This window comes from Pseudonaja textilis, chromosome 1, assembly GCF_049901715.1.
Source record: "Pseudonaja textilis isolate UNSWEBS1 chromosome 1, rPseTex1.2, whole genome shotgun sequence".
Lineage (NCBI taxonomy): Eukaryota > Metazoa > Chordata > Lepidosauria > Squamata > Elapidae > Pseudonaja > Pseudonaja textilis.
In genome coordinates, this window is record NC_141990.1 from 263,384,115 (window position 1) to 263,397,540 (window position 13,426).

The 13,426-nt window shown below is 38.6% G+C and overlaps 1 protein-coding gene across 6 annotated transcripts in view; it reads right to left on the reverse strand.

Moving 5' to 3' along the window:
- Nucleotides 1-297: 297 nt before the first annotated feature.
- The window catches only part of AMBRA1 (autophagy and beclin 1 regulator 1), a 161,066-nt gene continuing 147,937 nt past the window's right edge, over nucleotides 298-13,426 (reverse strand). For all 6 annotated transcript variants that reach the window (XM_026707746.2, XM_026707738.2, XM_026707721.2 and 3 more), the window contains 2 exons: nucleotides 12,532-12,725; nucleotides 298-2,071 (listed from right to left, as the gene is read on the reverse strand). In XM_026707746.2, the coding sequence (XP_026563531.1) occupies nucleotides 1,587-2,071; nucleotides 12,532-12,725 (679 nt within the window). In that variant the 3' untranslated portion in view covers nucleotides 298-1,586. The remainder of the gene's footprint in view (nucleotides 2,072-12,531; nucleotides 12,726-13,426) is intronic.

Sequence of the window (13,426 nt, forward strand, 5' to 3'; positions counted from 1 at the left end):
TCCCCCATTAAACTAGCAGTTTAACCAATTGCTCTTTTTCCCCCCTTTCTTTTCCTTTTCTTCCAGCAGCCAAGAACTATAATTGTAGTAGTAGTAATAATACCAGAAGGGTCAATAATTATGCAGCTAAATAGATAAAAACCTTGTCATGATTTTTTGATTCTCCTGGAACTGACAAGATTTCAGGGTAGAGGACTTCCATGGAATAAACCAATCAAACGGGAAGACTCCCCCACCCCACCCCACCCCACCAATAGGCCCTGTACTTGATCGAGAAAAGAAGACAGGAGGCCAAAGAAGGGTCTGTCATATTTTAATGACGTTGATCTTTGGTGTTTCCCTCATTAGCACACACTCTCCCCCACCTTCCTGCTACAAGCTCACTGGGATGGAGAGTTACAAATGAAAAGGAAAATCACATTGTTGACTAGAAACAAAAAAAAAAAAGTATCAGAGCCTTGATTTCTCCACTAGAAACTACATGTACAAGGTCAAGGTTTCACATGCAACACCTTACATCACAGACACATAACTCACGCCCTGACATGGAGCTAACCCCTCTCTCCCACCCCGCATCCTACCCCTAACAGGGAAGTGCAACTTGGCCATGGCACCATGATCCTGCCAAATGTCACCAGATTGAATTACAATATGCTACGGTTGGCACAGCAGGAGTTGCTAAGCCTTGGGCAATATCTGTATAAGTGCCACCTTGTTGGGAGAACGGTTCCCACCCTACCCACATGCTTTACAACTAAAGGTTGCCCCACCCACAGCAGCCCTTGTCAAAGTTCTGCTTGCATACAAATGAGATATTCTGAAAACAAAAGGCCCACACTCCTGAGAGGTTCCTGAGCATGAAAAAAAAATTGAGACGCCCAAGCACTGCTCTCCTATCTCCAGTTCTGAGCTGGAAAGAAGAGTGGAACAGAGTCCTGGAAAAACACTGCTGTGCCTTATCCAGCCTACATTCGTTCGAGCCATCCAAATTCTGAACTTCTGAAGAGTTTCCTAGTGCTTACAAGCGGTGGGGCATGGGATAAAGCTCTGGTTTGGAAAATGGAGCCACTCTAGTTGTAGAATCTAGGTGCAAATTTCCTCCACAGTAGCATTTAAAGGTATATACACAATTCAGTAAGATTGAAGGTCTCCAAAGAGACTCAAGTCTCCCTAGTCCAATTAGTCGGTAGGTCAAGAAGGGGAAAGCACTTTTAAAAAAAATAAAATTAAATTAAAAAAAGAGTAGCATTAAAAGCACTGCGGGGTTAGGACAAAGCTTAATGAATTCCTGTAGCCAGTGAGCTGAGAAATTTACATAAGGCTCAGCTGAAGATCAAGGTTTATTACAACTATCGTAGAAAATGTGCAGCAAAACAGATGTGGGAAGCTAAGACACAGAATAAAACCTCTTCAAGAATTCTCCCAAACGAGTTAGGGTTTCCCTCTAATATCCCACCCCTGCATATCAACGCCCACTGAATTATCGGCATCTGGTCAAAGCCAAAATTCCCCATCTCCTTCCGTTCCTGGTCAGCTGTGAGGTACAAGTCTCTGTTTAGCAGTACAAGGATAGCACCAATTCATCTCTACCTGTTCCGAGACTCTCCATTGGTGCTCTCATTACTATAGAAATTGGTATTGTCAGGAAGATGGTTATTATTAGTTAGATCACTATACTCGACTGGTCCCTCAGTGTCCATTGATGAGTGAGCCTGCTCTGATAGGCTTTGCCCATTAGCTTCTTCCTCAACCTCATTAGACGATGTCTGTGGGCTCAGGCCACGTTCTGTCACCTGCATGGACTCAGAAAGGCTGCGTCCTTCTAGCTCTGTCATCAGCTCCTGTGAAGTTGATGGTTGAGTCGAGCCTCCTTCTATCCCAGTGGATTCAGTGCCAGTCTGAGAGCTGCGGTGGATCCGGTGACTCACAATGATGTTGTTGCCAAAACCACCCATGGATGCCATGGTAGTGCTTTGCTCTCGTTGGACGACAGCCGTCATGCCACCTTCAGCCATCAGCCTTTGGATCCTAATTAGAGCATCCTCTCCAGTTGCTCCATAATCTGAACCACCTTGGAAGAAAGAAAAGCATTTTTGTGAAACTTTTGTTGAAGGTTTTATATTTGTCCAAAAATCGGTCTCTAAAGAAGCTTATGACATTATTTAAACTAAACTTTTACACTAAGAACAAACAAGAGAATAAAGGAATAAATCCTGTTATAAGCTAAGAACAAAACTATATTTTATTTCATGCCTGAAGAATAGAAATGCACACACACACACACACACACACACACACACACACACACACACAGTTGAGAATCTGTTTACCATTCCAGACAGCACAAGCTTACATTTTTTCCTTAATGTACATGGGCTACTTCATTTTTCTCCCTCATTTACAACTGCCTTTAACACGATGTTATTTTGTAGTGTTTTCACTTCTAAGAAATCAATGTTTTTTAAGAAAGTTTCTACATTCTTCTATTGAAATTTATTCTAATCTAGGCTGGAATGCAGCTGCAGAGGGTGATAAGAGATGGAGGACATCATGAGGCTGACCAGAAGCAATACTCTCCTGAAGTCAGCTTAAAATAGCCGTGCTGCAGAATGAGAGGAGGGCACAGAAGGAGAAGCTATCAGAGCTCAGCCTAATATGTCCTCTACTGTATGCCTCCTGGACTTCTGATGAGGTTTAGGTGTTAATCATTCACCTCAGTTGGGGGGTGGGAGTGGAGGGCTCATCAAGGCTACTGAATTTTCTGGGAGGCCCAGGTACAAGATGGACTGTGGGTAGAGGGACCCCAAGATTTAGGAAATGCCAGGGTGAGTGGGTGAAGGATGGGTGGTTCTGAGTGTTTGTTTGGGTCACTGTTCTTGGGTGTTAGGGGACGGTTTAATAGGCTAGGATAAAAAACCCAAAGAGGGGGTGGATTGGTATGTGACGGTAGAGGCCATTATTGGTACCATGGTGGGCAGAGATAGATATGGCAGGAACATGAAGGTTGCTGCACCCAGGGATGCCAGGACACCGAGAATAACCCTGACACCTTGCTCTCAATATTCACAAGACTGGGTCAACAGATCTTTGGGTTTTGGCTCCTGTTGTTGAACATCAGGTTGTTGGAATGTAACAAATCTGCCCCACCGCCCTCTCTGCTTCAGCTGCTGGATTCCATGGCTGCACTGGTGGTGGAGTCCTTGAGGATGATGGTCCATGGGATCCCTGAGGCTTAATGGTCCTTTAACTTGCCCCCCTAGTGATACTGGATCTGGGACAATTCAACAATTCATTGCCCCCATGTCCCAAATACTAGAGGACCCAATGCATATATAGCGCTGGAAAAAATGACGTAGGACCACTTCTTGCAGTTAGGAGAGCTGAGGTGGTGCAGTGGTTAGAATGCAGTATTGCAGGTTAACTCTGCTCACATGGCCAGGAGTTTGGATTCCCTCAATCTCGACTGGCTCAATCCGGACTCAGCCTTCCATCCTTCCAAAGTTGGTAAAATGAGGGCCCAGACTGTTGGGGGAAACATGCTGACCCTGTAAACTGCTTAGAGAGGGCTGTAAAGCACTGGGAAGCGGTATATAAGTCTGAGTGCTATTGCTACGGCTGTTGGAGCATCCCACAATCCCACCATCAAAACTCAGGTGTTTGGCAACTGGTATATACTTATGATGGTTGCGGTGTCCTGGGGTCACGGGATCACCATTTGCAACCTTCTTCTCAGGGGGCTTTTGACAAGCAAAGTCAATGGGGCAAAAACCATTTTCACTCATGACTACGATTATCTGCTTCATGACCGCAACTAAAAAGTTCATAAAATCAGATACAATGACTGCATTGCTTAGTAACAGAAATCCCAGCCCCAATTGTGGTCCATAAATTGAAGGCTACTTGGAATAAATTTAATGAAACAAATAAATACACAAAATATGTGGGAATTAAAGTAACTAAAATCTGAAAAAGAAAAAAATTGCTCACAGACTGTAACATTACATACTGTGTCTAAGGACTAAGAGTTTGACCTCATAAAAGTATTTTGATGTACACCCAAAATTTGCACACAACACATTCTGCACTGTTGGAACTCCTCATAGTTTCCATGTTCTTGTACACTCTGAGTCTTCAAGAATAGAAAGAGAACCAGATGAACCAGGAGAGGAGAATCTATCAGCCTTAAGATCGATTCTTCCTGCAAGAGGATAAAATGGAAAAACATACTACAGGTAGTCCTCGACCCCAATTGAACCCAACTTTTGTTGTTAATGAGACATCTGTTAAGTGACTTTTGCCCCATTTTACAACCTTTCTTGCCATAGTTGTTAAGTGAATCATTGCAGTTGATAAGTTAATAACACGATTGTTAAATGAATCTGGTTTCCCCATTGACTTTGCTTGTCAAAGGAGTTGCAAAAATTGATCACATGATCTTGCGACATAGCAATGGCCATAAGTATGAACCAGTTGCCAAGCACCTGGATTTTGATCACATGATCATGGGAATGCTACAAAGGTCATAAGTGTGAAAAATGGTCTGGAGTCACTTTTTCCAGTGCCGTTGTAACTTTGAAGAGTCACTAAATGAACTGTTGTAAGTCGAGGACTACCTGTATTTCAGTGTTTCTCAAACGGGGCCACTTTAAGATGTGTGGACTTCTGTTTTGCTTGTCCATGTTGAAAAGAAAAAGAAGAAACAGCTATGATTGCCAGTTCATCTGGAAAGTAAGTCAAGTGTCACACAACTAGAGCTGCCACCTAGTAAGGAAGGTCAGATGCAGCCTGTAAATGAATTGTTGTTTCCCTTCCCTTCAAGTGGATATATGAGTTGTAATTTACTCATTTAATTTTGGCTTTTTATTTGTTTAGTCTATTTAGTCTAAAGAGCCGTGGTGGTGCAGTGTTGAATGCAGTATTGCAGGCTAATTCAATCCCGACAGGCTCAAGGCTTGTTCTAAGGTTGACTTAGTCTTCTATCCTTCCAAGGTCAGTAAAATGAGGAGCCAGACTGTTGGAGACAATACACTGACTCTGTAAACCGCTTAGAGAGAGCTGTAAAGCACGGTGAAGCGGTATTGAAGTCTAAGTGTGATTGCTATTAGCATATTGCTACCTAGCGCTGTTCCTTTTTCTCCAGCGCTATCTCTAGGCTCTCAAAGAATCATGCGGTATAGAAAGTCCAGCTCTCCAAGGGCAAAGCAAAGCTAGGAAAAAAAACCCAGCTCATTCAAGCTGCTTCATGAAGAATGAGCAATTAGTGGCCTCTCAATTGTAAGCTGTGGAGGAAAATATCTTTATTCAATGGAACGTGTTGAATTGTTCCACAGAGGATGTAGCAGCCACAGACCACCTGATCCTTATTAAAAATATAAATCTTCCTTCCAGACTTTGTTGAAGCATCAGGTCTCATTACAAAAGAGGAGGAAATGGCCTTGGCTCATCTACAATGCAAAATACTGAAGTAGTTTTTTTGTTTATGTCTGTATAGGGCAACTTACCTTGCACCTTTAAATCCTGCCTAGTGATTCCTCAACCACTCAGAATTCTTAAAAGGGGCTACTTAAAAAAAGTTTTTTTTTTAAAAAAAGAATTTTAACACCTTTTAAAATCACAATTTTGCCCTGACATAAACATTGCAAAAAGAGAGAAAAGAACAAGAAAAAAAGAAAGAAAAGCAACACTACACCCCACTAATTCCAACAACAACTAAAAGCAACAACACCCCACTAATTCTGAAATGTGAGAATAAATCTGTAAGCCTTTACGATGTTAAAGATCTTCAATTGCTGAGGTTTTTGAAAGCCCACTTTCAACTATCAAAATTAAGGACAAGGATAGCGTAAAACCTAAGCAACCAGACTTCAGAATTAAATATTGGCTTAGTGGCTTAAAGCCCTGTCTAAGATAGCTACGAGCCTGTCTAGTTTGGGCGCACTATGGGATGTCACTAAGCAGAATATAATGACATTTATGTCCTGCAAACTGCAGAAGGTCAATTTGAAGATGCTACTCAGTCATAATTGCTAACTGATGCTTTATTGACATGCCTTCTAAATGAGCATGTGCTGAGCCCGAAGCCTTCCATTTAGGCAGTCCTTGAGCAGAAGATGCTGACACTCTACTCTTCTCCCCCACCAAGTTCTTCTTTCATACAAAACATCTGCTTTGCTTCGGTGGCAAGGGCAGAACTCCAAGGCTGGGGTTGTTGCCTAGTCACAGAAGCAGCAGGTGCTGTTTCCACAGCAGCAACGCTGACTGCTCAGTAATTTATCATGTCAGGAGAGATCTGATTAATAAAGACTAGAAAATGCAAAGGAGCCAAAGTTAGTATTTCTATCAAGGGGCTGATATTCAGCGTCACTGCTAGACCCACAGATGTTGCTTCTCACCCTATTGCTTTCATTTCTCCGTCAACTGCTCAGTGCTTCAGAGATATATCTCTAAAGCAGTTACATGTCTATAGAAAAAGAAAGAAAGCAGTTTGGGCATATGATGCCATATAAAGAATTTGGGGAGCTTGACAATGAGTATAAGTTTTATATCATAAGTTTATTTCAGAAATGACCTCCCAGATAATAATAAAATAACTATATTTGTCACAAAAATAGACTTATTTGTGTGAATGAAAAAAGATGTTGTGAATAATCCAAAGGGTATAGCATTGGGAGATACTGGCTATTTAATTGAAGTTCTATGCTACAGATTCCAAAGTTAGATTTACATCTGGAATCCCTGCAGTCAAGGATCCTGGAGCAGATATGCACTTTTCTCATTGCATATCACAACTACCAGGGTTGGTAAAATACGTTACGGCAGATCCTAACATCTGAAGTATTTAGTAAGTTCCACCATCCTCAATAATGTTAGCTGAATATTAGATTTTAAAAAATTAGAGAAGGTGAGACTTATAAGCTCTGCTTTGCACATTATGGGCTTTCTCTCCTTTTTCAACCATAGGCCAGATACCTTTGCTTTGTGTATTTAGTTGCAATGTGTTTGGGTAGTAGCAGATTTGATGGAAACATATTCTGGGCTGGATGCAAAAGCATAAAAGGATGTCATTCAGAACAATTTATTGGTATATTATCACAACAATCTTGCTGCTTTACCATTAGATAAAGCTCAGTTTACACATATTAGCAACAGCACAAGAAGTGCAACTTTCCAATGGCATTTTTGTTATTTCAAATAAGCATTTGATCATGGGCAGGATGAACTACACTTTTGTTTAAAATGGAGATGCAATAGACATTGAGAAAGGAAATTATAATGAAATTATAGTTTGGGAGGGAACCACAAATTGGCACCTATTTACTGAAGCGGTATAAATGAGGAAGCAACTCCCAGGCCTTTTACAACAATAATAAATTGAATCTAGAACCAAATATATAATAAACAAGTTCCTCAATATTTAGATTTTTTCCCCAGTTTGGCTACATTTGCACTGTATACAGAGGCTTGAATACAGTTCATTATCCCACCTTTATTATCTTTTTATAGATAACTCAAGGCAGCTGGCATGCCAACTAATCTTTCCTCCCCCTATTTTCCCCACAACAATAAGCCCATGAAGTGATTTCGGCTGAGAGTGAGTGACTGGCTCATAGTCAGCTAGCAGGTTTTCCATGCCTTAAGGTGGGGCTAGAACTCACAGTCTCCTGTTTTCTAACCTGGTGACAACCTTGGGAAGTATTTTGATGAAACTATTTTGGAAGCAGAACCCAGGCGTGCAATTGGAATCTGCATGATTATACTTTGAGATGAGATACTAACCAATAATGATAGGGCATTTTTTTTTTCAGTCAGATAATGATTTGGCCCCAGATTCCCACCACAACAGAAAGTAGAGACATTAAAAAAAATTAAATTATTTTAATACTGGCATATTTAGGAGTGTGTTCAAAAGTAAGTAGGGTTATTCTAAGTAGGCTTCATTATTCTGCTAATCAATTCATATTTCTGTGTTAGTGAGCTGAGAGTTTAGTTAGGACTGAGAATGGATGTGTGTTTCCAACCAATTTGAGTATTTTGCATTACATTTATTTAAATGGACCAAAGAAATAAGTGTTTGTATCTCATTAGAAAGTAAAGTTCAGCTTGATTAAGCACCTTATATTATTTATTTTTTTCAACAGCAAAATATATTTCTGAGCCTAACATTTACTTCTGTGATTTTCAGATATTTTTTTAGTCTGAAACTTACTTTTCTTTGACTGATGCAGTCTTCACAAACAATAATATACAAAAAGCAGCAATTATGAGACAAAAAGGAACTGGAAGGATTCACTGATGATAAGTTTACTAACATTATCATCTTTTCAAAAATTTAATGATTTTCAGAAAGGTAATTTTTATAGAGCCTGCAAAGATGAAGGATAGTCTGTATTTACTAACAGACAAAAGCCTGGGGAGATGCAGTACTCACTTGGGTGAAAGAATAGATTGCATTGAGGAACAAAAGACTATTGACTTTAGAGCAGGGGTGGGCAAACTTTTTGGCTCGGGGGCCACATTGACTTTTAAAATTTGACAGACGGGCCGGGTCAGCACAAGATTTTTTGGGAATTGCCCCCCCTTCCCCCTTCTTCTCCTCCTTCCCCTCCCCTCGGAGGCCCCCTGAGTCAGGAGTTGCTATCGCCGGCGCAGCTCCGCGCGGCTCCAGTCCCGCGTTGCCTCGTGAAGGGAAAGGCAAAAAGGAAGAGCCGCGGTGGCGCTTTGCAACGGCAGCAGCGGCACCGGAGGCTCAGGCTCAGCAGCTCCTGGTTTTGCCTTTCCCTTACCAAGGCAATGAGGGACTGGAGCCGCACGGAGCTGCGCCCGCGGTAGCAACTCCTGACAGCCCCAACCGGACACCTGAGTGGAGCCTGGGCAGAGGGAAAGCAGTGGGTGTTCCCTGGGCAGTGACCTCGGCCCCACCACCAGGGAAGCGGCTGCCCAGCTCCGTGTTGTGTGTGTGATTTTATGGCGCGCGGCGCGGGGTCTCTTTTGGCCGGCCCCAATTTTTTTTTTCAGAGGGGAATTTTTTTTTTTCCAGAGGCAGGCCGTATTAAAATGACCAACGGGCCGGATGTGGCTCGCGGGCCGTAGTTTGCCCACCCCTGCTTTAGAGGGACATGATTTGCAATTGGGCTGGCATGCTTCCTGTGGCATGGGAAAAATAAAATACATGGTTACTTTCCAAGGCATTATATTAGGAATGCATTATTACTAGTATGAGAGAAAGTCAGAGAACAAGACTATTTCAGGACACCAGTTTGGCTTTCGACAATGGAAGCACTGGTTCACACAAATGTCGTTAATATAGAAAATATTGTTAGATATAAAGATATTTTGAATGAGAAGGGGGAACTCAAAAATAAACAAGAATTGAGCAATCAAGGAATTGATATGATATGGTATTCACAAATGCAGATACCTTCGAGAAAGATGCAAAACTATATAATTATAGAGAACTAAACAAGATGCTAAGAGTGGCAGAAGAAAAATGGATAAAAAAACCGTATAGCTACCTATTATACATTAAATTGGAAGATGAACAAGTAAAGGAAACAATGATATTATGGGCAAAAAACTTTGGTTATACAATTGAATTAGATAAACGGCAAAAACTGTGGGACAGGAACTATAAATTAACAATGTCAACTGCATACAAAGAAAATCTGTAGAAGATGTTTTATAAATGGCATTTTGTGCCAGTGTGGTTGGCAAAGATGTTTAAAGATAAGTCGGCTAAATGCTGATAGCCACCAGATACCTGAGTCATATTATCATATGTGCTGGACTTGCCTCAAAACAAAACAAAAATACTGGACAAAAATACATATGTGGTTGGAAAAAATGATAAAACAGCATATTAATTTGAAGCCAGAAATATTTCTATTGGAGATTCTAACTGAAAAACATAGTAGGGAAAATGCATTTAGTTATTCATATATTAACTACTGCTAGAATTGTATTTGCACAAAGCTGGAAGAGTGAAGAGATGAGAATGTGGTTAGGAAAATATTAGAATGTGCAGAAATGAACAGACTAACGCTTGCAATTAAGGAGAAAGAGCAAACTGAATATTATATGACATGGGATTTATTTTATCAATGGTTAAACAACAAAAATGGAAGTTAGAAACAGGAAAACAAAATAAAGAAGATACGTTAAAAGAGATAAGCAAATATTATGATTATTACTATTTTAATATTGTAGAATTAATATGTGGAATATTACTATTTTAACATTATAGATATTTAATATTGTAATGAATGTTGCAAATTTTGATTACTGTTCAACAAAGATACTTGCACTCAGTATCTTGCACGCTGTTTGACTGAAGATGGAATTATATTAAAAATTAAAAAAAATTAATTAAAAAATGTCTGGGGAGATTTATTGAGGATTATTTTCAGTTTTTTCCATATGGCAACATTCTTCTGTTCATTGTAATAAAGAAGAAAATACCTTTTACAATAAAGAGCTTGCCCAGTGCTACTGATACTACTCAGTTTCATAATTATTTGTATCAAGAAATACTAATTAATTCACAACCTTGCTGGGGAATTACTGAAAAGAGTTGTTTCAGCTTATTTTCAACATATAAGTGTTTCAAAATCTTTGTACCATATTTGTAGAAGAATTGGGATATCAATTTAATATCAACAATATTATTCAATCCACAGACAACGCTGTTTCCCTATAATAGTCATGATTAAGCCTAACTTCACAACCTGTCTTGCCTTGTAACTGAGGTGATTTGCTGAATTTCTGGTGGAAAACTCACTTTAAAAATGTGCTTTTCTTTAGTTTTTTGTTGTTGTTGTTGAACAAACTAGAAAAAAAATCCAACTCAGTTGGAAGTCTCTTCTTGTTTTTCTATTCTAGGTAGAAGCATGCGGGGATCCTAATGTAAGCCATTTTCTGTACTTTTCTGTAAAGCCTAGATGCTGGTTGAGAATGCTAAGAATTCAGGAACCCAAATTCTTAATTCCTTTTAGGTTAATACATTAAGATGAAAAATAAAGCCCATTTCCTAACCATATGCTGAGCATGTTGAAAGGAATTACCAAGGTCTTAAGATTTTAATTGCTATAAAACCTCTACACTAGCTTTGTCAGTTTTAACCGTCCTATCTTACTTAGAAGCAAACTTTGGATAGATAGATTGGAGACAAGAAAGACCTGGTGCTAATTCCTCAGTATTGGGGCCAACTAAAATGCAGATTGTTTTCCAAATCACCACTTCTACATTTTTATACTCTTCCTAATTATGTATTTATTATGCAGTTTCTCAGTGTATGCTCATTTGCAAATATTTGCTGTATTCATTGTTTACTCTTATATATCCTAGATATATAAATACTAACATATATTGTGCTAATAAGTTACAGTAGATCACCATAATCCAATGGATAATAGCATTGTAAACTAAATATAATTGTTAATAATCTTTTTTTTTTCATATGCTCAGAGTAACTCTTTTTGAGAACAGGTAGCAGAACCTAGCATCCTAAAGAAACTTCCTTTAAGTAAAGATGCTTTTGTATGGTAGGTTTGAAGAAACGTATCCTCCTTCCTAACTAGTTGTCAGATTTGTTTCCTCCCTGTCTAATTGTCAGATTTATTATTATTATTATTGTTGTTGTTGTTGTTGTTGTTGTGAGTAAGAATCAGTGCATTCAACACATCACTGTTGTGGCTGGTTACTGGGATTTAGCACCATTTTCATGTATAACAGTACATCATCAATGTTTTGTTTTTGTAAATAATCACATTGTATCATCATGCCCAACTGCAGCAAATTTAAGTTTAATACAAGTAATTAAAACAAGCCATTTTCTTGGCTTAAATTTACCATACAAAGCTCAATTATTGTCCTAAGCCACTGTTAAACTAATTATAATCAAGGCAATGTTAAATTGCTGTTTACCTTTGAACTCAATAGAATAACTAAAGGTCACTCTTTAAATTCAGGTTATATTGTTATTTTGGAAACTAACTGTAGAATGACTGACTTGGGCATAAGTCAGAACATCAACTAAAAAACACAGCAGCAGGGAAAAATATTGAATGAAACTATGTATAAAGATATGCTGCTGTTGATCAATATTTGTCTTCAATGTCTACCAAGTCAAGTCCCCAGTATTAGTTAATTTATCCAGTCTATAGTATTTAAGATCACTTTTGTGTAAGTTTATTTACATACTTCACATAGAAGTGGGTTGTTTTTTTCTTTGCTAGATTTTGTTTTTAATTTGTTTTCACACTTGAGAAGCAGCAATAATCTGGTGTTAGAAAAAAATATTTTAAAAGCAAACTTACATCTCAGGATGCACAAGAGATATAAAGGGAATAGCAAAACAAACAATATTCTTTCCTTTTTTTAAAAATGGCAGAAACGGATGAGCTCATGTGCAGCTAATTCATGTGAAGATAATGCAACTGCTATGTATAGGCCCATTCTGTTTGTAAAAATATAATGTCCCTGGTTTTTCTTAAGTAATGTCCAGGATAATACATATTTGGCCCCAGTATTTCTTACCTTCATTAACCCCTGAAGTAAGACTTCCTGGTTCCTGAACTTCTCTCTCGGTTTGTGTTTCTGCATTCTGTAGCTGAGGTGCTAGAGTCTGTGTGCCCTGTGAAGTCACAGAGGTGGTTGGGTTCCGTGGCTGCAGGCCAATAGCGTTCATTAAGCCCAAATCCCGGTCTGTCCTCCAGGTGGCTCTGCTGGTTCTGAAAAGATGCACAACAGAATATATTTAGTTGGTATATTTTAAAATAAATTTTATTTGGGTTTTCACAAAAACATAATACAAATGAAACATCTTTTTTTGAGAATAGCATGATCCCGGGTTATCACTTCTTCATACAGACACAAACTCAATTTCATATTCATCTCTGTGTTCTATTCCATATCTTATTACTATTTTAACATTTTCTCCATAATTTTCCCCTTCCTTGGTTTTCTCAATTTTATTTTTAATTATCTCATATCTAAATTCAATTATATATCTTTTTCTAAGTTTCAATGTCTTTCCAATCATTATATTTATACTTTTGTCTGTCCTGCTTCAATTTCATATTATCTTTTCTCATTAAACAAATTTTCCCCTGTAGTTACTAATTGGAGTACGACACCTTTATATCTTTTAATTTTATCCATTCAACTCTTATTTAAACTTCAATTTATGTCTTTAAAATTATAACATTCAATATAGTACATAACTTCCAATTGAATTCTGCTTGGTACATTCTTAAAATACACACTATATTCTTAATGTGTGTGTGTGTGTGTATGCATGTATGTATGTATAGTAAATAAAACACTCATTCCATTCCAATTCAATCCAATCATTAATATTAGTTAGAATCTTAACATCTTTAATATTTCTTTTCAATTGAATATCATACTTCCTTGTGAACACTTATAAACT